Raw genomic sequence first — 25,510 nt, 5'->3', positions numbered from 1 at the left:
TTCCCGCCATTCCCGCCATTCCCAGGATTCCCGAAATTCCCGGATTTTCTCCCACCTCCCGTGCTCCCCATGGACAGGCTGGGGATTCCCCAAAACGATCCCAAACCCCAAATCCCAAACCCCAAACCCCAAACCCCAAACCCCAAACCCCAAACCCCAAACCCCAAACTCATCGATTCCCAGAATTCCCGGAATTCCCGGATTTTCTCCCACCTCCCGTGCTCCAGGATCCCCTTGGGCACGCTCCCCGTGGACAGGCTGGGGATTCCCCAAAACGATCCCAAACCCCAAATCCCAAACCCCAAACCCCAAACCACGAACCCCAAACTCTGAGATTCCCGCAATCGATTCCCGCCATTCCCACAATTCCCGCCATTCCCAGGATTCCCGGAATTCCCGGATTTTCTCCCACCTCCCGTGCTCCAGGACTCCGTCGGGCACGCTCCCCGTGGACAGGCTGGGGATTCCCCAAAATGATCCCAAACCCCAAATCCCAAACCCCAAACTCTGAGATTCCCGCAATCGATTCCCGCCATTCCCACAATTCCCGCCATTCCCAGGATTCCCGGAATTCCCAGAATTCCCGCCATTCCCGGATTTTCTCCCACCTCCCGTGCTCCCCGTGGACAGGCTGGGGATTCCCCAAAACGATCCCAAACCCCAAACCCCAAACCCCAAATCCCAAACCCCAAACCCCAAACCCTGCGATTCCCGCGATTGATTCCCGCCATTCCCGCCATTCCCAGGATTCCCGAAATTCCCGGATTTTCTCCCACCTCCCGTGCTCCCCATGGACAGGCTGGGGATGCCCCAGAACGATCCCAAACCCCAAACCCCAAACCCCAAACCCCAAACCCCAAACTCATCGATTCCCAGAATTCCCGGAATTCCCGGATTTTCTCCCACCTCCCATGCTCCAGGATCCCCTTGGGCACGCTCCCCGTGGACAGGCTGGGGATTCCCCAAAACGATCCCAAACCCCAAATCCCAAACCCCAAACCCCAAACCACGAACCCCAAACTCTGAGATTCCCGCAATCGATTCCCGCCATTCCCAGAATTCCCGGATTTTCTCCCACCTCCCGTGCTCCAGGATCCCCTTGGGCACACTCCCCGTGGACAGGCTGGGGATTCCCCAAAATGATCCCAAACCCCAAATCCCAAACCCCAAACCCCAAACCCCAAACCCCAAACCCCAAACCCCAAACCCCAAACCCCAAACTCTGAGATTCCCGCAATCGATTCCCGCCATTCCCACAATTCCCGCCATTCCCAGGATTCCCGGAATTCCCGGATTTTCTCCCACCTCCCATGCTCCAGGATCCCCTTGGGCACGCTCCCCGTGGACAGGCTGGGGATTCCCCAAAATGATCCCAAACCCCAAATCCCAAACCCCAAACCCCAAACCCCAAACCCCAAACTCATCGATTCCCGGAATTCCCGGATTTTCTCCCACCTCCCGTGCTCCAGGACTCCGTCAGGCACGCTCCCCGTGGACAGGCTGGGGATCCCCCAGAACGATCCCAAACCCCAAACCCCAAACCCCAAACCCCAAACCCCAAACCCTGCGATTCCCAGAATTCCCAGAATTCCCGGATTTTCTCCCACCTCCCGTGCTCCAGGATCCCCTTGGGCACGCTCCCTGTGGACAGGCTGGGGATTCCCCAGAACGATCCCAAACCCCAAACCCCAAACCCCAAACCCCAAACTCTGAGATTCCCGCAATCGATTCCCGCCATTCCCGGAATTCCCGGATTTTCTCCCACCTCCCGTGCTCCAGGACTCCGTCGGGCACGCTCCCCGTGGACAGGCGCTGCGGTCCCGTCCCGGCTCCGTCCCGGTCCCGGTCCCGGTCCCGGTCCCCGTCCCCGTCCCCGTCCCCGTCCCGGTCCCGCTCCCGCTGGCGCTCCCGGTCTCCGTCGCCGTCTCCGTGGTTGTTCTCGAAGTGCCGGATCATGGTGCGGACGTTCCCGGGGCGCACGGCTGCAACGGAGCCCGAACGGCGTTCCCCAAATCTGGGGGGGCACGGGGGACGCGCCCGGCCCTGAGCCCCAAATTCCCGGCCGGAATCCCAAAATTCCCGGCCTGGATCCCAAAATTCCCAGCTCAAATCCTAAATTTCCAGCTCAAATCCCAAAATTCCCAGCCTGGATCCCAAAATTCCCAGCCTAAATCCCAAAATCCCCATCCAAAATCCCAAATTCCCATCCAGAATCCCAAAATTCCCAGCTCAAATCCCTAAATTCCCATCCAGAATCCCAAACTTTCCACATCCTAAATCCCAAAATTCCCAGCCCAAATCCCATAATTCCCAGCCTGGAATCCCAAAATTCCCAGCCTGGATCCCAAAATTCCCAGCCTAAATCCCAAAATCCCCATCCAAAATCCCAAATTCCCATCCAGAATCCCAAAATTCCCAGCTCAAATCCCTAAATTCCCATCCAGAATCCCAAAATTTCCACATCCTAAATCCCAAAATTCCCAGCCCAAATCCCATAATTCCCAGCCTGGAATCCCAAAATTCCCAGCCTGGATCCCAAACTTTCCACCTCAAATCCTAACGTCCCAACAGGAATCCCAAAATTCCCGGCCCGAATCCCAAAATTCCCATCCAGAATCCCAAAATTCCCAGCTCAAATCCCTAAATTCCCATCCAGAATCCCAAAATTTCCACATCCTAAATCCCAAAATTCCCAGCCCAAATCCCAAAATTCCCACCTTGGAATCCCAAAATTCCCAGCCTGGATCCCAAAATTCCCATCCAGAATCCCAAAATTCCCATCCAGAATCCCAAAATTCCCAGCCTGGATCCCAAAATTCCCAGCTCAAATCCCAAAATTTCCACCTCAAATCCCAAAATTTCCACCTCAAATCCCAATTTCCCAACCAGAATCCCAAAATTTCCAGCTCAAATCCCAAATTCCCAGCTCGAATCACGAAATTCCCAGCCTAAATCCCAAACTCCCAGATCAAATCCCAAAATTCCCATCCAGAATCCCAAATTCCCAGCCTGGAATCCCAAAATTCCCGACCGGAATCCCAAAATTCCCGGCCTGGAATCCCAAATTCCCAGCCTGAATCCCAAAATTCCCATCCAAAATCCCAAATTCCCATCCAGAATCCCAAAATTTCCACATCCTAAATCCCATAATTCCCAGCCCAAATCCCAAATTCCTGTCTGGAATTGCAAAATTCCCAGCTCAAATCCCGAAATTCCCAGCCTGGATCCCAAAATTCCCAGCTCGAATCCCAAAATTCCCACCTCAAATCCCAAATTTTCCCGACTAAATCCCAAAATTCCATTTTAAATTTCCCACCCTAAATCCCAAATTTCCCATCCTAAATTCCGAATTCCTTTCCTAAATCCCCCAATTCCCAAATCCCCGAATCCTAAATCCCAGCAGCAGAACTCTGAATTCCCAAATATTCCAAATTCCCAAATTCCCAAATCCCAAAATTCCCGGGAATTCCAGCGGGGAAGGAGAAACAAAAACAAAAACAAAAATAAACCCAAAAAAAAAAAAAAAACCCGGGAATCAAAATCCCAAAACCAAAGGGGGAAAAAATTATGGGGAAAAAAAAAAAAATGAAGGAAAAGCAACAAAAAATTTGGGAATTTTTTACCTTCCACGGGGGACAGGGGAACATGAAATGCTGGAAAAAAAAACAAAAAAAAAAAGAAAAAAGAGGAAATGTCAAAATTCCCAAAATTCCCGGGGGTGAAAAAAAAAAAAAATGGAAATTTGGAAATGTTGATGGGATGAGAAAGGAATAAAAAAAAAAGCAGGGAATGATGGGAGGGAGAAATTCCAGGGGAATTTTAGGGAATTCCATGGAAATTCCAGGGGAATTTGAAGAATTTCAGGGAAATTTTTTGAAGAATTCCAAGGAAATTCCATTTGGGAATATTGGAAAAATGCTGTAAGATCTCAAAAAAAAAAAAAAAAATTCCTGGAAAAAAATTCCAGGAAATTCGTGTAAAAAAATTCCTGGAAAATCCGGGAAAAATCCCAGAAAATCCCTAAAAAAATCTCAAAAAGATCCTGAAAAACCCAGGGAAAATCCCAGGAAATTCCTGTGAAAAAAATCCTGAAAAATCCAGGAAAAATCCCAGAAAATTCCTAAAAAAAAAAAATCTCAAAAAAAAAACGCTGAAAAAATCCAGGAAAAATCCCAGAAAATCCCTAAAAAAAAAATCTCAAAAAAATCCTGAAAAATCCAGGAAAAATTCCAGGAAATTCATGAAAAAAAATCTCAAAAAAATCCTGAAAAATCCAGGGAAAATCCCAGAAAATTCCTAAAAAAAAAAATCTCAAAAAAATCCTGAAAAATCCAGGAAAAATCCCAGAAAATCCCTAAAAAAATCTCCAAAAAAATCCTGAAAAATCCTGGAAAAATTCCAGGAAATTCATGAAAAAAATCTCAAAAAAATCCTGAAAAATCCAGGGAAAATCCCAGAAAATTCATGAAAAAAATCTCAAAAAAATCCTGAAAAATCCAGGGAAAATCCCAGAAAATCCCTAAAAAAAATCTCCAAAAAAATCCTGAAAAATCCAGGAAAAATCCCAGAAAATCCCTAAAAAAAAATCTCCAAAAAAATCCTGAAAAATCCAGGAAAAATCCCAGAAAATCCCTAAAAAAATTTCAAAAAAATCCTGAAAAATCCGATAAAAATCCCAGAAAATTCCTAAAAAAATCTCCAAAAAAATCCTGAAAAATCCAGGGAAAATCCCAGAAAATCCCTAAAAAAAATCTCCAAAAAAATCCTGAAAAATCCAGGAAAAATCCCAGAAAATCCCTAAAAAAATTTCAAAAAAATCCTGAAAAATCCGATAAAAATCCCAGAAAATTCCTAAAAAAAATCTCAAAAAAATCCTGAAAAATCCTGGAAAAATCCCAGAAAATTCATGAAAAAAATCTCAAAAAAATCCTGAAAAATCCAGGAAAAATCCCAGAAAATCCCTAAAAAAATCTCCAAAAAAATCCTGAAAAATCCTGGAAAAATTCCAGGAAATTCATGAAAAAAATCTCAAAAAAATCCTGAAAAATCCAGGGAAAATCCCAGAAAATTCATGAAAAAAATCTCAAAAAAATCCTGAAAAATCCAGGAAAAATCCCAGAAAATCCCTAAAAAAATCTCAAAAAAATCCTGAAAAATCCTGGAAAAATCCCAGAAAATTCCTAAAATTCTCAAAAAATCCTGAAAAATCCTGGAAAAATCCCAGAAAATCCCTAAAAAAAATCTCAAAAAAATCCTATAAAATCCAGGAAAAATCCAAGAATTTCCTGTCAAATTCCCAGGAATTCCCAGGAACGTCCCGGGACGCTCGCGGAGTGGGAAATGTGGGAATTTTTTTTGGGAATTTCAGTTGAACTCACTGCTCTGGGATGAGCTCCGGGGCTTCCCGATGTATTTTAGGATCAGGTTCTGCCTCTGCTCCTTCTCCTTCTCCTTCTTGGAGCTGCTGCTCTGTTGGGAAAAAAAAATAATTAAAAATAAAATAATCCTGGAATCCGTCGGAATTCCGGGAATTCCCCAGCCCAGGATCCCAAATCCCAACATTTTCCAGCCCGAATCTTGAATTTTGTATCCAAAATCCAGAATTTCCCAACCCAAATCCTGAATTTTGTGTCCCAAATCCAGAATTTTCCAGCCCAAATCCTAAATTCCCGACTGGAATCCCAAAATTCCCAGCCTGGAATCCCAAATTTCCCAGCTCAGATCCCAAAATTTCCAGGCCAAAATCCCAAAATTTCCAGGCCTAATCCTGAATTTTGTATCCCAAATCCCAAAATTTCCAGCCCAAATCCCAAAATTTTCGGCCCAAATCCTAAATCCCAAAATTCCCAACCCAAAATCCCAAAAACCAAAATTCCCAGCCCAAAATCCCAAATTTCCAGCCCAGATCCCAAAATTTCCAGCCCTAATCCCAGAATTTCCAGCCCAAATCCTGAATTTTGTATCCCAAATCCCAAAATTTCCCAGCCCAAGTCCCAAAATTTTGCAGCCCAAATCTCGGATTTTGTATCCCAAATCCCAAAATCCCAAAATTTCCCGGCCCAAATCCCAAATTTCTCAGCTCAGATCCCAGAATCTTCCAGCCCAAATCCCAAATCCCAGAATTTCCAGTCCTAAATCCCGAATTTTCCGGCCCCAAATCCCAAATTTCCCACCCCAAAATCCCAGAAATTCCCAGCCCAAATTAAAAATTTCCTTCCTAAATCCCAATTTGGGTCAAAATTCCCAAGATTTGGGTTTGAAAATTTAAAGAATTGGTTGAAAATTCCAAGATTTGAGTGAAAATCCCCAAGATTTGGGCCTAAAATTCCCAAGATCCATGAAAAAAAATTCCCAAGACTTGAGCGCAAAAATCCCAAGAACTGGGACAAAATTCCCAAAATTTAGGTGAAAATTCCCAAAATTCGGATCAGAATGCCCAAAAAAACCTGGTTCCAAAATTCCAAGATTTTAGTGAAGAAATTCCCGAGATTTGGCTTCCAAAGCCCCAGCCTGGATTCCTGGGATCTCTTCCCGGAATCTTCCCCTCGGAATTCCCGGAATTCCCAACGGAATTCCCACCTTTTTGGCCTTGGGGAAGAAGGGAAGCCACTTGTCCTTATCCGGGATTTTCTCGGAGGCTCCCGGGTTCCGGAATTCCCGAAATTCCCGGAATTCCCGGGGCCGGATCCCAGAGTGGGCCATGAAGATGTTGAGGGCGAAGGCCATGGCAGAGCTGGGGAAGAGAATTCCAGAGGGTGGGAATTCCCGGAATTCATTCCCAGAATTCCCAAATTCCCGGAATTCATTCCCAGAATTCCCAAATTCCCAGAATTCCCAAATTCCCGGAGTTTCTCCCCCCGGGATCCTCTCACCTGCGCTCCTCCTCGTACTTGGACCTGTGGGAAAAGGAATTCCTTGGATTCTCCCTTTCCCAAAAATTCCCAAATTCCCGAATTCCAGAATTCCCCGCTCCAATCCCGAACTCCCAAATCCGCGAATTCCCAATCCCAAATTTCCAAATCCCCAAATTCCGTCCCGAGATCCCAATTTGCATCCCAAAAAAAAAAAATCCCTGATCCCAAAAAAAAAAAATAATCCCAGATCCCAAATTCCCAGATCCCAAATCCCCGCTCCAATCCCAAATTCCCAAATCCCCAAATTCCCAAATCCCGAATTTCCATCCCAAAATCCCAGATCCCAAATTCCCGCTCCAATCCCAAACTCCCAAACCCCCAAATTCCCAATCCCACCTGAAATTCCCAAATCCAAAAATTCCCGAATTCCCAAATTCCCCGCTCCAATCCCGAACTCCAAAATCCCCGAATTCCCAATCCCAAATTTCCAAATCCCCAAATCCCCAAATCCCGAATCTCCATCCCAAAATCCCAGATCCCAAATTCCTGTTTCAATCCCAAATTCCCAAATCCGAAAATTCCCAGATCCCAAATTCCCCGCTCCAATCCCGAACTCCGAAATCCCCAAATTCCCAAATCCCATCCCAAAATCCCATCCCAAAATCCCAGATCCCAAATTCCCAAATCCCATCCCGAATTCCCAGATCCCCGAATTCCCAAATTCCTGCTCCAATCCCAAACTCCCAAACCCTAAAAAAGTTCCCAATCCCAAATTCCCAGATCCCAAAATTCTCAGCTCCCAAATTCCCAAATTCCCCTTTCCGATCCCACACTCCAAAATCCCCAAATTCCCAATCCCATCCCAAGTTTCCAGCCCTTAATTCCCAAATCCCAAATCCTAAAAAAACCCCACAAATCCCATAAAAAATCCCATAAAAACCCCACAAATCCCATAAAAACCCCACAAATCCCACAAAAACCCCACAGATCCCATAAAAACCTCACAAAAACCCCCCAAATCCCATAAAACCCCACAGGATGTCCCCGAGCTGTCCCAGCCCTCCCCAAACCCCACAAAACCCCCACAAATCCCATAAAAACCCCACAAAAACCCCACAAATCCCATAAATCCCATAAAAAACCCCCCAAATCCCATAAAACCCCACAGGATGTCCCTGAGCTGTGCCAACCCTCCCCAAAAACCCCACAAATCCCATAAATCCCATAAAAAACCCCACAAATCCCATAAAAAAACCCCCAAAAACCCCCCAAACCCCACAAAACCCCCACAAATCCCATAAAACCCCATAAAAAACCCCACAAATCCCATAAACCCCACAGGATGTCCCCGAGCTGTCCCAGCCCTCCCCAAACCCCACAAACCCCACAAATCCCATAAATCCCATAAAAAACCCCCCAAATCCCATAAAAACCCCACAGGATGTCCCCGAGCTGTCCCAGCCCTCCCCAAACCCCCCAAAAACCCCACAATTCCCATAAATCCCATAAAAAACCCCACAAATCCCATAAAAACCCCACAGGATGTCCCCGAGCTGTCCCAGCCCTCCCCAAACCCCCCAAAAACCCCACAAATCCCATAAATCCCATAAAAAACCCCACAAATCCCATAAATAACCCCCCAAAAACCCCACAAACCCCACAAAAACCCCACAAATCCCATAAATAACCCCCCAAACCCCACAATTCCCATAAACCCCATAAAGAACCCCCCAAATCCCATAAAACCCCACAGGATGTCCCCGAGCTGTCCCAGCCCTCCCCAAACCCCACAATTCCCATAAATCCCATAAAAACCCCACAAATCCCACAAATCCCATAAAAACCCCCCAAATCCCATAAAAACCCCACAGGATGTCCCCGAGCTGTCCCAGCCCTCCCCAAACCCCACAATTCCCATAAACCCCACAAAAACTCCACAAATCCCATAAATCCCACAAAAAACCCCCCAAATCCCATAAAAACCCCACAGAATGTCCCCGAGCTGTCCCAGCCCTCCCCAAACCCCACAATTCCCATAAATCCCATAAAAAACCCCCCAAATCCCATAAAACCCCACAGGATGTCCCCGAGCTGTCCCAGCCCTCCCAAACCCCACAATTCCCATAAATCCCATAAAAAACCCCACAAATCCCATAAAAACCCCACAGGATGTCCCCGAGCTGTCCCAGCCCTCCCCAAACCCCACAATTCCCTTAAATCCCATAAAAACCCCACAAATCCACAAATCCCATAAAAACCCCCCAAATCCCATAAAAACCCCACAGGATGTCCCCGAGCTGTCCCAGCCCTCCCCAAACCCCACAATTCCCATAAACCCCACAAAAACTCCACAAATCCCATAAATCCCACAAAAAACCCCCCAAATCCCATAAAACCCCACAGGATGTCCCCGAGCTGTCCCAGCCCTCCCCAAACCCCACAAAACCCCCACAAATCCCATAAATCCCATAAAAATCCCCCCAAATCCCATAAAACCCCACAGGATGTCCCCGAGCTGTCCCAGCCCTCCCCAAACCCCACAAAACCCCCACAAATCCCATAAATCCCATAAAAATCCCCCCAAATCCCATAAAAACCCCACAGAATGTCCCCGAGCTGTCCCAGCCCTCCCCAAACCCCACAATTCCCATAAATCCCATAAAAAACCCCCCAAATCCCATAAAACCCCACAGGATGTCCCGAGCTGTCCCAGCCCTCCCCAAACCCACAAATCCCACAAATCCCATAAAAAACCCCCAAATCCCATAAAAACCCCACAGGATGTCCCCGAGCTGTCCCAGCCCTCCCCAAACCCCACAAATCCCACAAATCCCATAAAAAACCCCCCAAATCCATAAAAACCCACAGGATGTCCCCGAGCTGTCCCAGCCCTCCCCAAACCCTACAATTCCCATAAATCCCATAAAAAACCCCCCAAATCCATAAAAACCCCACAGGATGTCCCCGAGCTGTCCCAGCTCTCCCCAAACCCCACAAAACCCCCACAAATCCCATAAATCCCATAAAAAACCCCACAAATCCCATAAAAAACCCCACAGGATGTCCCTGAGCTGTCCCAGCCCTCCCCAAACCCCACAAATCCCACAAATCCCATAAAAAACCCCCCAAATCCCATAAAAACCCCACAGGATGTCCCCGAGCTGTCCCAGCCCTCCCCAAACCCTACAATTCCCATAAATCCCATAAAAAACCCCCCAAATCCCATAAAAACCCCACAGGATGTCCCCGAGCTGTCCCAGCCCTCCCCAAACCCCACAATTCCCATAAATCCCATAAAAAACCCCCCAAATCCCATAAAAACCCCACAGGATGTCCCTGGGCTGTCCCAGCCCTCCCCAAACCCTACAATTCCCATAAATCCCATAAAAAACCCCCCAAATCCCATAAAACCCCACAGGATGTCCCCGAGCTGTCCCAGCCCTCCCCAAACCCCACAATTCCATAAATCCCATAAAGAACCCCCCAAATCCCATAAAAACCCCACAGGATGTCCCCGAGCTGTCCCAGCCCTCCCCAAACCCCACAAATCCCATAAATCCCATAAAAAACCCCACAAATCCATAAAAACCCCACAGGATGTCCCCGAGCTGTCCCAGCCCTCCCCAAACCCCACAAATCCCATAAATCCCATAAAAAACCCCACAAATCCCATAAAAACCCCACAGGATGTCCCTGAGCTGTCCCAGCCCTCCCCAAACCCCACAATTCCCATAAATCCCATAAAAAACCCCCCAAATCCCATAAAAACCCCACAGGATGTCCCCGAGCTGTCCCAGCCCTCCCCAAACCCCACAATTCCCATAAATCCCATAAAAAACCCCCCAAATCCCATAAAAACCCCACAGGATGTCCCCGAGCTGTCCCAGCAGTCTCTCGGCCAGGGCCCGTTCCCGTTCCCGGCGTTCCCGAGGATCCCGTCGGGAATTTCCCCGTTCCAGCTCCTGCAGCTCGTTCTCCCCGTAGAGGTTGCCCAGCCCCAGCGTGCGCTTGGTCCTGACAAATCCCAAAAAAAACCAAAAAAAATGAAAAAAATCCCAAATCCCATAAAAAAATCCCAAAAATCTGGGACTGGGAACGGGGGGGAATTCCCAGAAATTTGGGGTTTTGATGGAGAAAATCCCAAAAAACGGCACCGGAAAAGGTCAAAATTTGGGGTTTTGTTGTCAGTTTTAGGGGGGAAATCCTAAAAAAAATCCCAAAATGTGGGATTTGGGAATGGGGGGAAATCCCAAATTCTGGGGTTTTGGAGATGAAAAAATCCCAAAAAACGGCACCGGAAAAGGTCAAAATTTGGGGATTTGTTGTCGGTTTTAGGAGGGAAAATCCCAAAAAATTGAGTTGGAAAAAGTCAAAATTTGGGATTTTCTGCTTCGTCCTAGGGGGAAAAAAAATCCCAAAAAATCCCAAAAATCTGGAACTGGGAACGGGGGGAATTCCCAGAAATTTGGGGTTTTGATGGAAAAAATCCCAAAAAAAACGGGGTCGGAAAAGGTCAAAATTTGGGGTTTTGTTGTCGGTTTTAAGGGGGAAAATCCCAAAAAATTGAGTTGGAAAAAGTCAAAATTTGGGATTTTCTGCTTCGTCCTATGGGGGAAAAAAAAATCCCAAAAAATCCCAAAAATCTGGAACTGGGAACGGGGGGAATTCCCAGAAATTTGGGGTTTTGATGGAAAAAATCCCAAAAAAAACGGGGTCGGAAAAGGTCAAAATTTGGGGATTTGTGGTCGGTTTTAGGGGGGAAATCCTAAAAAAATCTCAAAATGTGGGATTTGGGAACGGGGGGAAATCCCAAATTTTGGGGTTTTGATGGAAAAAATCCCAAAAAACGGCACCGGAAAAGGTCAAAATTTGGGGATTTGTTGTCGGTTTTAGGAGGGAAAATCCCAAAAAATTGAGTTGGAAAAAGTCAAAATTTGGGATTTTCTGCTTCGTCCTATGGGGGAAAAAAAATCCCAAAAAATCCCAAAAATCTGGAACTGGGAACAGGGGGAATTCCCAGAAATTTGGGGTTTTGATGGAAAAAATCCCAAAAAAAACGGGGTCGGAAAAGGTCAAAATTTGGGGATTTGTGGTCGGTTTTAGGGGGGAAATCCTAAAAAAAATCCCAAAATGTGGGATTTGGGAATGGGGGGAATTCCCAAATTCTGGGGTTTTGGAGATGAAAAAATCCCAAAAAACGGCACCGGAAAAGGTCAAAATTTGGGGATTTGTTGTCGGTTTTAGGAGGAAAAATCCCAAAAAATTGAGTTGGAAAAAGTCAAAATTTGGGATTTTCTGCTTCGTCCTATGGGGGAAAAAAAATCCCAAAAAAATCCCAAAAATCTGGGACTGGGAACGGGGGGAATTCCCAGAAATTTGGGGTTTTGATGGAAAAAATCCCAAAAAAAACGGGGTCGGAAAAGGTCAAAATTTGGGGTTTTGTTGTCGGTTTTAAGGGGGAAAATCCCAAAAAATTGAGTTGGAAAAAGTCAAAATTTGGGATTTTCTGCTTCGTCCTATGGGGGGAAAAAAATCCCAAAAATCTGGGACTGGGAATGGGGGGAATTCCCAAATTTTTTGGGTTTTGGAGGGAAAAAAATCCCCCCAAAAAAACGGGGTCAGAAAAAGTCAAAATTTGGGGAATGGGTGGAAAAATTTGGGATTTAAGATGGAAAAATTTGGGATTTAAATTGGGGATTTTTTTGGGATTTGGGCCTGGAAAATTTGGGATTTGGGCCTGGAAAATTTGGGATTTGGGATGGGAATTTCGGGATTTACAATGAGAATTTTTTTGGGGAATTTTGGGATTTAGGATGTGGAAATTTGGGATTTGGGATGGGAATTTTGGGATTTGGGGTAGGAATTTCGGGATTTAAAATGGGAATTTTGGGATTCGGGACGGGAATTTTGGGAATTTTGGATGGGGGTTCTGGGATTTGGGGTGGAAAATTTGGGATTTGGGGTGGGAATTTCGGGATTTGAAATGGGAATTTTGGGATTTACAATGGGATTTTTTTTGGGGAATTTTGGGATTTAGGATGTGGAAATTTGGGATCGGGGCCGTGGAAAGTCCCGGAATTCCGACAGAATCCGGGAATTCTTTCTCTCCCCTCCCCCCCCCCAACAAAACAACAAAAAAATTCCTTTTCCATCCCAAAAAAAAAAATAAATTAAATAAAATAAAAAATCGGGATTTGTCTCGTGGGAATTTTTTTTTTTCTAATTTTAATTTTATTTTTTATTTCGATTTTAATTTTAAATTTGATTTTGAATTTTAATTTTAATTTTAATTTTAATTTGAACTTTAATTTTGAATTTTAATTTGAACTTTAATTTGGAATTTTAATTTTAATTTTAATTTGAATTTGGATTTGAATTTTAATTTTAGTTTTAATTTTGATTTTGATTTGAATTCAAATTTTTAATTTTAAATTTTAATTTTAATTAGTTTGAACTTTAATTTTGAATTTGAATTTGAAATTTAATTTTAATTTTAATTTTAATTTGAATTTGAATTTTAATTTTGAATTTGAACTTGAATTTTGAATTTGAATTTTTAATTTGAATTTGATTTTTTATTTGATTTTGACTATGAATTTTAATTTTAATTTGTATTTTAATTCTAATTTTAATTTTAACTTTAATTTTGAATTTGAACTTGTATTTGAATTTGATTTTTTATTTGGATTTAAATATGAACTTTAATTTTAATTTGTGTTTTAATTTTTTAATTTTAATTTTAATTTTAACTTTAATTTTAACTTTAATTTTGAATTTGAATTGTTAATTTGAATTTGAATTTTTGATTTGAATTTGAACTTGAATTTGAATTTCAATTTTAATTTGTATTTGAATTTGAATTTTTATTTGTATTTTAATTTTGATTTTAATTTCAATTTTAATTAGAACTTTAGTTTTGAATTTGAATTGTTAATTTGAATTTGAATTTTTAATTTTTAATTTGAACTTGAATTTGAATTTGATTTTTTATTTGAATTTGACTATGAATTTTAATTTTAATTTGCATTTGAATTTTAATTTTAATTTTGATTTTAACTTTAATTTTGAATTTGAATTGTTAATTTGAATTTGAATTTTTGATTTGAATTTGAACTTGAATTTGAATTTGATTTTTTATTTGAATTTGACTATGAATTTTAATTTTAATTTGTATTTTAATTTTAATTCTAATTTTAATTGTAACTTTGAATTTGAACTTGAATTTGATTATTTGGATTTGAATATGAATTTTAATTTTAATTTTAATTTTAATTTGAACTTTAATTCTGAATTTTGAATTTGAATTTGAACTTGTATTTGAATTTGATTTTTTATTTGGATTTGAATATGAACTTTAATTTGTATTTTAATTTTAATTTTAATTCTAATTTTAATTTCAATTTTTATTTTAATTTTAACTTTAATTTTGAATTTGAATTGTTAATTTGAATTTGAATTTTTGATTTGAGTTTGAATTTGAACTTGAATTTGAATTTTAATTTTAATTTCAATTTTAATTTTGATTTTAATTTTTATTTCCATTTTCATTTGAATTTCCATTTTTATTTTAATTTCAATCTCAATTTTAATTTCTATTTTAATTAATTAATCAATCAATCCATTTTTTTTTTTTTTGTTTAATTTTTGGGGTCCCTCTCCCACCTGTAATCCCGGAGCTGCTCCCGGATTTGGGGCAGGACGAATTCCTGAGCGTCCCTCAGCGCCGGCCGCGCGTCCTCGCCGCTCCGCAGGCGCCCCTCTGCAATTCCGGAAAAATCCGGGAATTCCGGGGGAAATCCGGGAATTCCGGGGGGAAATTTGGGAGTTCCGGGGGAAATCCGCGAGTTCCGGGGGAAAATTTGGGAATTCCGGGAGAAAATTTGGGAGTTCCGGGGGAAAATTTGGGAGTTCCGGGGGAAATTTGGGAATTCCGGGGGCAAATCTGGGAATTCCGGGGGAAAATCTGGGAATTCCGGGGAAAATCCAGGAATTCCGGGGGAAAATTCGGGAATTCCGGGGGAAAATTTGGGAATTCTGGGGGAAAATTTGGGAATTCCGGGGGAAAATTTGGGAATTCAGGGGAAAATCCGGGAATTCCAGGGGAAAATCCGGGAGTTCTGGGGAAAAATCCGGGAATTCTGGGGAAAATCTGGGTATTCCGGGGAAAATCCGGGAATTCCGGGTGAAAATCCGGGAATTCCGGGGGAAAAATCTGGGAATTCCGGGGAAAAATTTAGGAATTCTGGGAAAAATCCGGGAATTCCGGGGAAAAATCCGGGAATTCCGGGGAAAATTTTGGGAATTCCGGGGAAAATTTTGGGAATGCTCCGGGAGCCCAAAGAGAATTCCCAAACCTCCATCGGGTTTTTGGGATTCCGGGAAAAAATTTTGGGAATTTTTGGGGTCTGTTTTCAGGTTTGGAGACCAAATTTTTGGGGAATTTTTGTGAAAAATTTGGGAATTCCGGGAACGCTCCGGGAGCCCAATGAGAATTCCCAAACCTCCATCGGGTTTTTGGGATTCCAAAAAAAAAAATTTGGGATGGGGCCTCACCGATCTCCGTCAGGAGCTGCTCCGACACCTTCACCCGCAGGGGCTGGAAAAGAAAAAATCCCAAAATCCATCCCAAAAATCCATCGCAAAAATCCATCCCAAAAATCCATCCCAAAAAATCCAACCCAAAAAAATCCATCCCCAAATCCCAAAATCCCCAAAAAGTGCATCCCAAAATCCATCCCAAAAAATCCATCCCAAAATCCATCCCAAAATCCCAAAATCCCCAAAAAATCCATCCCAAAAAATCCATCCCAAAAAAATCCATCCCAAAAAATCCATCCCAAAAAAATCCATCCCAAAAAAATCCATCCCAAAAAAATCCATCCCAAAAAAATCCATCCCAAAAAATCCATCCCAAAAATCCATCCCAAAAAATCCATCCCAAAAATCCATCCCAAAAATCCATCCCAAAAATCCATCCCAAAAATCCAACCCAAAAAATCCAACCCAAAAAAATCCATCCCCAAATCCCAAAATCCCCAAAAAGTGCATCCCAAAATCCATCCCAAAAAATCCATCCCAAAATCCATCCCAAAATCCCAAAATCCCCAAAAAATCCATCCCAAAAAATCCATCCCAAAAAAATCCATCCCAAAAAAATCCATCCCAAAAATCCATCCCAAAAAAATCCATCCCAAAAAAATCCATCCCAAAAAATCCATCCCAAAAATCCATCCCAAAAAATCCATCCCAAAAATCCATCCCAAAAATCCATCCCAAAAAATCCAACCCAAAAAATCCAACCCAAAAAAATCCATCCCCAAATCCCAAAATCCCCAAAAAGTGCATCCCAAAATCCATCCCAAAAAATCCATCCCAAAATCCATCCCAAAATCCCAAAATCCCCCCAAAATCCACCCCAAAAAATCCATCCCCAAACCCCTAAATCTGTCCCAAAATCCATCCCAAAATTCCTCCCAAAATCCCAGATATTCCCCCCAAAATCCATCCCAAAAAAATCCAAACAATTCCCAGAAATTCCCAACAAAATCTCCCAGAAATTTTCCCCAAAATCCCAAAAAATTAAAACAAAAAACCCCAAAAAAATCCCTTAAAATTCAAAAACAATCCCCAAAAATCCCAAAAAAATCCCTAAAAAATCCTCAAAAAAATCCCCAAAAAATCCCCAAAAAATCCCAAAAAATCCCCAAAGAATCCTCAAAAAATCCCCAAAAATCCCCAAAATATCCCTAAAAAATCCCTAAAAAAATTCCAAAAAATCCCCAAATAATCCTCAAAAAATCCCTAAAAAATCCCAAAGAATCCCCAAATAATCCCAAAAAAAATCCCTAAAAAAATCCCCAAAAAATCCTTAAAAAGTCCTAAAAAAATCCCTAAGAAATCCCAAAAAAATCCCAAAAAAATCCCCAAAGTATCCTCAAAAAATCCCCCAAAAATCCCTAAAAAATCCCGAAAAATCCCCAAGTAATCCCAAAAAAATCTCCAAAAATCCTTAAAAAATCCCTAAAAAATCCCCAAAAATCCTTAAAAAATCCCCAAAAAATCCCAAAACAAGCCCAAAAATCCTTAAAAATCCCTAAAAAATCCCCAAAAAAACCCAAAAAATCCTCAAAAATCCCCCAAGTAGCCTCAAAAAATCCCCAAAAAATCCCAAGAAATCCCAAAAAATCCCAAAAAAAATCCTTAAAAAATCCCCCAAAAAATCCTCAAAAAATCCCCAAAGAATCCTCAAAAAAATCCCAAAAAAATACCCAAAAATCCCTAAGAAATCCCAAAAGAAATTCCAAAAAATCCCTAAAAAATCCCCAAAAATCCTCAAAAAATCCCTAAAAAATCCCTAAGAAATCCCAAAAAAATCCCAAAAAATCCCCCAACAATCCCCAAAAAATCACAAAAAATCCCAAAAAATCCCTAAAAAAATCCCCAAATAATCCCCAAAAAATCCCCAAAAAAATCCCCAAAAAATCCCAAAAAATCCCCAAAAAAATCCCAAAAAATCCCCCAAAAAATCCCCCAAAAAATCCCAAAAAATCCCCAAATAATCCCCAAAATATCCCCCAAAAATCCCAAAAAATCCCCAAAAAATCCCCCAAAAAATCCCGAAAAAATCCCAAAAATTCTTAAAAAATCCCCCAAAAAATCCCTAAAAAAATCCCCAAATAATCCCCAAAATATCCCCCAAAAATCCCAAAAAATCCCCCAAAAATCCCCAAAAAATCCCCAAAAAATCCCCAAAAATCCCCAAAAAATCCCCAAAAAATCCCCAAAAAATCCCAAAAAATCCCAAAAAATCCCTAAAAAATCCCCAAATAATCCCCAAAATATCCCCCAAAAATCCCAAAAAATCCCCAAAAAATCCCCCAAAAAATCCCCAAAAAATCCCCAAAAATTCTTAAAAAATCCCCCAAAAAATCCCTAAAAAATCCCCAAATAATCCCCAAAATATCCCCCAAAAATCCCAAAAAATCCCCCAAAATCCCCCAAAAATCCCCAAAAAATCCCAAAAAGTCCCCAAAAAATCCCCCAAAAAATCCCCAAAAAATCCCCAAAAAATCCCAAAAAATCCCAAAAAATCCCTAAAAAATCCCCAAATAATCCCCAAAATATCCCCCAAAAATCCCAAAAAATCCCCAAAAAATCCCCAAAAATTCTTAAAAAATCCCCCAAAAAATCCCTAAAAAATCCCCAAATAATCCCCAAAATATCCCCCAAAAATCCCAAAAAATCCCCCAAAATCCCCCAAAAATCCCCAAAAAACCCCAAAAATCCCCAAAAAATCCCAAAAAGTCCCCAAAAAATCCCCAAAAAATCCCCCCAAAAATCCCCAAAAAATCCCCAAAAAATCCCAAAAAATCCCAAAAAATCCCTAAAAAATCCCCATATAATCCCCAAAAAATCCCCCAAAAATCCCCAAAAAATCCCCCCAAAAATCCCCAAAAATGCCCAAACTTCCCAAATGCCACCCCCCCGCAATTCCCCGGAATCGGGGCAGGATTTCGGGCTCACGGCGCCGCCGTCCAGGAAAAGGTTCCAGATTTCCCTGGCCAGGCCTCGGAATTCCCTGGGATTGCTGAGTCGGCAGCAGAGCTCGGAGCACAGCTGGAACAGCTGGAAAAAAAAAAAAACAACAAAAAACAACAACAACAAAAAAAAAAAACCCAAAACCATCAAAATTCGGCAACGGGAAAAGGGGAAAAAAATAAAATTCCCGAAAAAAAAAAAAAAATCCGGTAAATTTGGGAGGAAATTCCACAAATTTGTGGGGAAATTCCTGAAATTTCTGAGAAAATTCCAAGGATTTGTGAGGAAAATTCCAGAAATTTGGGAGAAAATCCAAGGAATTCTGAGGAAATCCAAGGAAATTGTGAGAAAATTCCAGAAATTTGTGGGAAAATTCCAAGGATTTGAGAGGAAATTCCACAAATTTGTGGGGAAATTCCTGAAATTTCTGAGGAAATTCAAGGAATTTGTGGGAAAATTCTAAAAATTTGTGGCGAAATTCCAGAAATTTGTGAGGAAAATTCCAGAAATTTGGGAGAAAATCCAAGGAATTCTGAGGAAATCCAAGGAAATTGTGAGAAAATTCCAGAAATTTCTGAGAAAATTCCAAGGATTTGTGAGGAAATTCCAAGGAATTTTGAGGAAATTCCAGGAAATTGTGGGAAAATTCCAGAAATTTCTGTAAAAATTCCAAAAATTTGTGGGAAAATTCCAAAAAATTTATGAGAAAATTCCAACAATTTGTGAGTAAATTCCACAAATTAGTGAGGAAAATTCCAGAAATTTCTGAGGAAATCCAAGGAAATTGTGGAAAAATTCTAAAAATTTGTGGGGAAATTCCAGAAATTTGTGAGGAAAATTCCAGAAATTTATGAGGAAATCCAAGGAAATTGTGGAAAATTCCAGAAATTTGTGAGAAAATTCCAATGATTTCTGAGAAAATTCCAGTTATTTGTGAGGAAATTCCAAGAATTTGTGAGGAAAATTCCAGGAATTTATGGAAAAATTCCAGAAATTTGGGAGGAAATCCAAGGAAATTGTGAGAAAATTCCAAAAATATGTGGGAAAATTCCAAGGATTTGTGAGAAAATTCCACAAATTAGTGAGGAAAATTCCAGAAATTTCTGAGGAAATTCCAAAAATTTGTGGGGAAATTCCAGAAATTTCTGATGAAATCCAAGGAATTTTGAGGAAATTCCAGAAATTTGTGGGGAAATTCCAGAAATTTGGGAGAAAATCCAAGGAATTCTGAGGAAATCCAAGGAAATTGTGAGAAAATTCCAGAAATTTGTGGGAAAATTCCATGGATTTGTGAGGAAATTCCACAAATTAGTGAGGAAAATTCCACAAATTTGTGGGGAAATTCCAGAAATTTCTGAGAAAATTCCAAGGATTTGTCAGGAAAATTCCAGAAATTTCTGAGGAAATCCAAGGAATTCTGAGGAAATTCCAGGAATTTGTGGGGAAATTCCAGAAATTTGGGAGAAAATCCAAGGAATTCTGAGGAAATCCAAGGAAATTGTGAGAAAATTCCAGAAATTTGTGGGAAAATTCCAAGGATTTGAGAGGAAATTCCACAAATTTGTGTGGAAATTCCTGAAATTTCTGAGGAAATTCCAAGGATTTGTGAGGAAATTCCAAGGATTAGTAAGGAAAATTCCAGAAATTTCTGAGGAAATTCCAGGAATTTGCAGGGAAATTCCAGGAATTTGGGAGAAAATCCAAGGAAATTTTGAGAAAATTCCAGGAATTTGTGGGAAAATTCCAAAAATTTGTGGGGAAATTCCAGAAATTTCTGAGAAAATTCCAATGATTTGTGAGGAAAATTCCAAAAATTTCTGAGGAAATCCAAGGAATTTTGAGGAAATTCCAGGAAATTGTGGGAAAATTCCAAAAAATTTATGAGAAAATTCCAAAAATTTATGGGAAAATTCCAAAAAATTTATGAGAAAATTCCACAAATTAGTGAGGAAAATTCCAGAAATTTCTGAGGAAATTCCAGGAATTTGTGGGAAAATTCCAAAAAAATTTGTGAGGAAATTCCAGAAATTTATGAGGAAAATTCCAGAAATTTATGAGGAAATCCGAGGAAATTGTGGAAAATTCCAGAAATTTGTGAGAAAATTCCAACGATTTCTGAGAAAATTCCAGTTATTTGTGAGGAAATTCCAAGAATTTGTGAGGAAAATTCCAGGAATTTATGGAAAAATTCCAGAAATTTGGGAGGAAATCCAAGGAAATTGTGAGAAAATTCCAAAAATATGTGGGAAAATTCCAAGGATTTGTGAGAAAATTCCACAAATTAGTGAGGAAAATTCCCGAAATTTCTGAGGAAATTCCAAAAATTTGTGGGGAAATTCCAGAAATTTATGAGAAAATTCCAAGAATTTGTGAGGAAAATTCCAGAAATTTCTGAGGATATTCCAGGAATTTGTGGGAAAATTCCAGGAATTTTGGAGAAAATGTTTTGGGATTTTTTTAGGGATTTTTTTTGGGAAGGTTTTGGGATTTTTTTGGGGACTTTTTGGGAATTTTTGGGGATTTTTTTGGGAATGTTTTGGGATTTTTTTGGGGGGATTTTTTGGGAATGTTTTGGGGATTTTTGGGGTTTTTTTGGGATTTTTTGGGGAATGTTTTGGGATTTTTTTGGGAATGTTTCGGGATTGTTTGGGGGATTTTTTGGGAATGTTTTGGGATTTTTTGGGATTGTTTTGGGATTTTTTTGGGAATGTTTTGGAATTTTTTTGGGATTTTTTGGGGGATTTTTTGGGGGATTTTTTGGGATTTTTTTGGGAATGTTTTGGGATTGTTTTGCGGATTTTTTTGGGATTGTTTTGGGATTTTTTTGGGGATTGTTTCGGGTTTGTTTTGGGGTTTTTTTTGGGATTTTTTTGGGATTTTTTTAGGGATTGTTTCGGGATTGTTTTGGGAATGTTTCGGGATTTTATTGGGGATTTTTTGGGAATTTTTGGGGATTGTTTTGGGATTTTTTTGGGATTGTTTTGGGACTGTTTTGGGATTTTTTGGGATTTTTTTGGGAATGTTTCAGGATTGTTTTGGGGTTTTTTTGGGATTTTTTTGGGAATGTTTCAGGATTTTATTGGGGATTTTTTGGGAATTTTTGGGGATTGTTTTGGGATTTTTTTGGGATTGTTTTGGGATTTTTTTGGGACTGTTTTGGGATTTTTTGGGATTTTTTTTGGGAATGTTTCGGGATTGTTTTGGGGTTTTTTTTGGGAATGTTTCGGGATTTTATTGGGGATTTTTTGGGAATTTTTGGGGATTGTTTTGGGATTTTTTTGGGATTGTTTTGGGATTTTTTTGGGACTGTTTTGGGATTTTTTGGGATTTTTTTGGGGATTGTTTCGGGATTGTTTTGGGGTTTTTTTTGGGATTTTTTTGGGAATGTTTCGGGATTTTATTGGGGATTTTTTGGGAATTTTTGGGGATTGTTTTGGGATTTTTTTGGGATTGTTTTGGGGATTTTTTTGGGGGAATTCCCTTACCAGAGCAGTGGGATCAGCCTGGGACAGGAGGAACCTCAGGAAAACTCCCAGGTGAGCTGGGTGGGATTTGAGAATTCCCAAATCCTGGAACACTGAATCACTCTGGGAATTCACAGGGAAAAATGGGAATTAGGGAAAGGAAAAAAAAAAAAATGGGATTTGGGAATGGTTCATCCCAAAAAAAAAAAAAAAAATAATAACAATAATAAAAAAAAATCCTGGATAAAACAACCCCAAAAATCCTGGAAAATCAAACCCCCATCCCAAAAAAAAAAAAAAAAAAACAAAAAAAACCCAAAAAATCCAAAATCAGCACCAAAAAAAAAAATCAAATTTTTGGGGAATTCCGTGGGAAAATCCAAGCATGGGATTTCTCTGGGAATTTTTTTAAATAGAGGAAGTTGGGAAATTTGGGAATTTTTTTTTTTTATGGGATTGGGAGAGGGGGGAAAAAAGAAAAAAAAAAAAAAAGGTGAGAATGCACCAGGAATTTTACAAAGTTTTAGTGGGAATTTCCAAATTCCTTCCCCACCCCCACCCGAAAAAACAAAACAAAAAAAAAATAAAAGAAATAAAATAACAAATAAGACAAAAAATAAAATAGCAAATAAAATAAAAAATAAAATAATAAATAAAAAATAAAATAACAAAGTAACAAATAAAATAAAAAATCTAATAACAAATAAAAAATAAAAAATAACAAATAAAAAATAAAATAACAAATAAAGTAACAAATAAAATAAAAAATCAAATAAAAAATAAAATAACAAATAAAATAACAAATAAAATAACAAATAAAATAAAAAATCAAATAAGAAATAAAATAAAAGAATAGAAAAGAAAATAAAAAATAAAATAGAAAATGAAATTTAAAAAATAATAAATAAAAAAATAAAATAGAAAATTTAAAAAATAATAAATAAAATAAAAATTAAAATAGAAAATAAAATTTAAAAAATAAAAAAAATAAAAAATAAAATAAAAAATAGAAAAGAAAATAAAAATTAAAATAAAAAAGAAAATAAAAAATAAAACAAAAAATAAAAAGAAAAAAATAAAAAGAAAAAATAAGAATAAAAAAATAAAAATTACAGCAGGAATTTCCAAATTTCCCAAAATTTCAATCAGGAATTCCCAAAAATTCCTCAAAATCTCCCCCCCCCCCCCCAAAAAAAAAAAAATTCTCAAACTCGCCCTGAAAAATCCCACCAGGAATTCCCAAAATTCCCTCCTCCAAAATTCCCAAATTTCCCCACCAGAAATTCCTGAAATTCCAAAAAAAAATCCACCTGAAAACCCCTCCAAAAATTCCCAAAAATTCCCAAATTTCTCTCCAAAAAATTCCTCAAATTCCCAAATTCCTTCTCAAAATTCCCAAAATTCCCAAATTTCCCCGCCAGAAATTCCCAATTTTCCCAAATTTCTCCCTAAAAAATTCCTCAAATTCCCCAATTCCTTCCCCCAATCCCCCCCAGGAATTCCCAGAATTCCCAGAATTCCCCGAATTCCCAAATTCCTTCCCAAAATTCCCAAATTTCCCCCCAGAAATTCTCAATTTTCGCCAATTTCTCCCCCAAAAATTCCTCAAATTCCTGAATTCCTTCCCCCAACCCCTCCCAGGAATTCCCAAAATTCCCAAATTCCCAGAAATTCCAAATTCCTCCCCAATTTTCCCAAATTTCTCCCAAAAAATTCCTCAAATTCCCAAATTCCTCCCCCCAACCAACCCCCAGGAATTCCCAGAATTCCCAGAAATTCCTCCCCAAAATTCCCAAATTTCCCCCCAGAAATTCCCAAAATTCCCAGAAATTCCCCCAAAATTCCCAAATTCCCCCCCAGAAATTCCCAATTTTCCCAAATTTCTCCCCCAAAAAATTCCTCAAATTCCCAAATTCCTCCCCCGAATCCCCCCCAGAAATTCCCAGAATTCCCAAAAATTCCCAGAATTCCCCAAATTTCCCTCCAGAAATTCCCAATTTTCCCAAATTTCTCCCTAAAAAATTCCTCAAATTCCCGAATTCCTCCCCCCAACCCCCCCCCAGGAATTCCCAGAATTCCCAGAAATTCCTCCCCAAAATTCCCAAATTTCCCCCCAGAAATTCCCAAAATTCCCAGAAATTCCCCCAAATTCCCAAATTCCTCCCCAAAATTCCCAAATTTCCCCCCAGAAATTCCCAAAATTCCCAGAAATTCCCCCCAAATTCCCAAATTCCTCCCCAATTTTCCCAAATTCCTCCCAAAAAATTCCTCAAATTCCCGAATTCCTCCCCCCAACCCCCCCCCAGGAATTCCCAGAATTCCCAGAATTCCCAGAATTCCCAGAATTCCCGTTTTTTCCCACCTCACTTCCGGCGTTCCCAGGCTCAATCTCCTCCTCGGGGCCGATGATTTGGGGTCCCTCCCCCCCCAAAAAAATAAAATAAAAATAAAAATAAAAATAAATAAAATAAAAAAAAATTGGGATAAAATTCCAGAGGATTCCTCACTTTGACAATTCCCGGGATTTTCCTGGAATTTTTTTTTTTGTTTGTTTTATTTTTCTGGGATTTTTTTTTGCAGGATTTTTTTTTTTTTTCCCAGGTTTTTTTTTTTTTTTTTTTTCAGCTTTTTTTCCAGGATTTTTTTCCCTGGAATTTCTCAGATTTTTCCAGAATTTTCCCAGAATTTTCCAGGATTTTCCCAGAATTTTTCCAGAATTTTCCCAGATTTTTGCAGGATTTTCTCCAAATTTTTTTCCAGGATTTTTCCCAGATTTTTCCAGGTTTTTTTCACGGATTTTCCCAGATTTTTCCAGAATTTTCCCAGATTTTTTCCAGGATTTTTCCCAGACTTTTCCTAGATATTCCCAGATTTTTTTCCAGGACTTTCCCAGGACTTTTCCCCTGGATTTTTCCAGGATTTTTCCCTGGACCTTCCCAAATTTTTCCTGGATTTTTTCCCAGACTTTTCCCGGATTTTTCCCAGACTTTTCCCGGATTTTTCCAGGATTTTTCCCAGACTTTTCCCGGATTTTTCCCAGACTTTTCCCGGATTTTTCCAGGATTTTTCCCAGACTTTTCCCGGATTTTTCCAGGATTTTTCCCAGACTTTTCCCGGATTTTTCCCAGACTTTTCCCGGATTTTTCCAGGATTTTTCCCAGACTTTTCCCGGATTTTTCCCAGACTTTTCCCGGATTTTTCCCAGACTTTTCCCAGACTTTTCCCGGATTTTTCCCAGACTTTTCCCGGATTTTTCCAGGATTTTTCCCAGACTTTTCCCGGATTTTTCCCAGACTTTTCCCGGATTTTTCCAGCCTCACCTGATCCGTGGGGAAACGTCGGAAGTCGGGAGAGCCCCGGGGGCTTCCGGCGTCGGAAAATCCGGAATTCCCGACCTGGGAATGGGAATTTTGGGATCAAGAATTTGGGAATTCTCAAAATTCCTTGGAATTCCCAAAGGGAAATTTCCACCAAAAAAAAAAAAAAAAAAATGGGGAATTCTCAGGAAAGCACCCAAATTTTTTTTTGGGAATTTTGAGGAGTTTTTGTTTTTTAAACTCTCCCGGGATTTTCCTGATTTATTTTTCCCGGAATTTTCTCCCCCTTTTCCCAAAATTTTCCTGGAATGTTCCCTCTCCCCCCCCTTCCTGAATT

General features: G+C 40.1%; 1 protein-coding gene across 1 annotated transcript in view; it reads right to left on the bottom strand.

The window, feature by feature from the left end:
* Positions 1–25,510, bottom strand: part of ARHGEF11 (Rho guanine nucleotide exchange factor 11) — a 69,121-nt gene that overhangs the window by 30,506 nt on the left and 13,105 nt on the right. The window contains exons 7-19 of the mRNA XM_062511251.1: positions 25,177–25,251; positions 24,219–24,275; positions 21,878–21,979; positions 18,378–18,479; positions 15,408–15,450; positions 14,517–14,613; positions 10,719–10,868; positions 6,873–6,896; positions 6,569–6,733; positions 5,379–5,506; positions 3,624–3,653; positions 1,905–1,982; positions 1,766–1,829 (exon numbers count right to left, since the gene is read on the bottom strand). Of these exons, the coding sequence (XP_062367235.1) occupies positions 1,766–1,829; positions 1,905–1,982; positions 3,624–3,653; positions 5,379–5,506; positions 6,569–6,733; positions 6,873–6,896; positions 10,719–10,868; positions 14,517–14,613; positions 15,408–15,450; positions 18,378–18,479; positions 21,878–21,979; positions 24,219–24,275; positions 25,177–25,251 (1,115 nt within the window). The remainder of the gene's footprint in view (positions 1–1,765; positions 1,830–1,904; positions 1,983–3,623; positions 3,654–5,378; positions 5,507–6,568; positions 6,734–6,872; positions 6,897–10,718; positions 10,869–14,516; positions 14,614–15,407; positions 15,451–18,377; positions 18,480–21,877; positions 21,980–24,218; positions 24,276–25,176; positions 25,252–25,510) is intronic.

This window comes from Cinclus cinclus, chromosome 31, assembly GCF_963662255.1.
Source record: "Cinclus cinclus chromosome 31, bCinCin1.1, whole genome shotgun sequence".
NCBI lineage: Eukaryota > Metazoa > Chordata > Aves > Passeriformes > Cinclidae > Cinclus > Cinclus cinclus.
The sequence above is the reverse complement of the archived record's forward strand: the minus strand, read 5'-3'. Positions and strand labels throughout refer to the sequence as shown.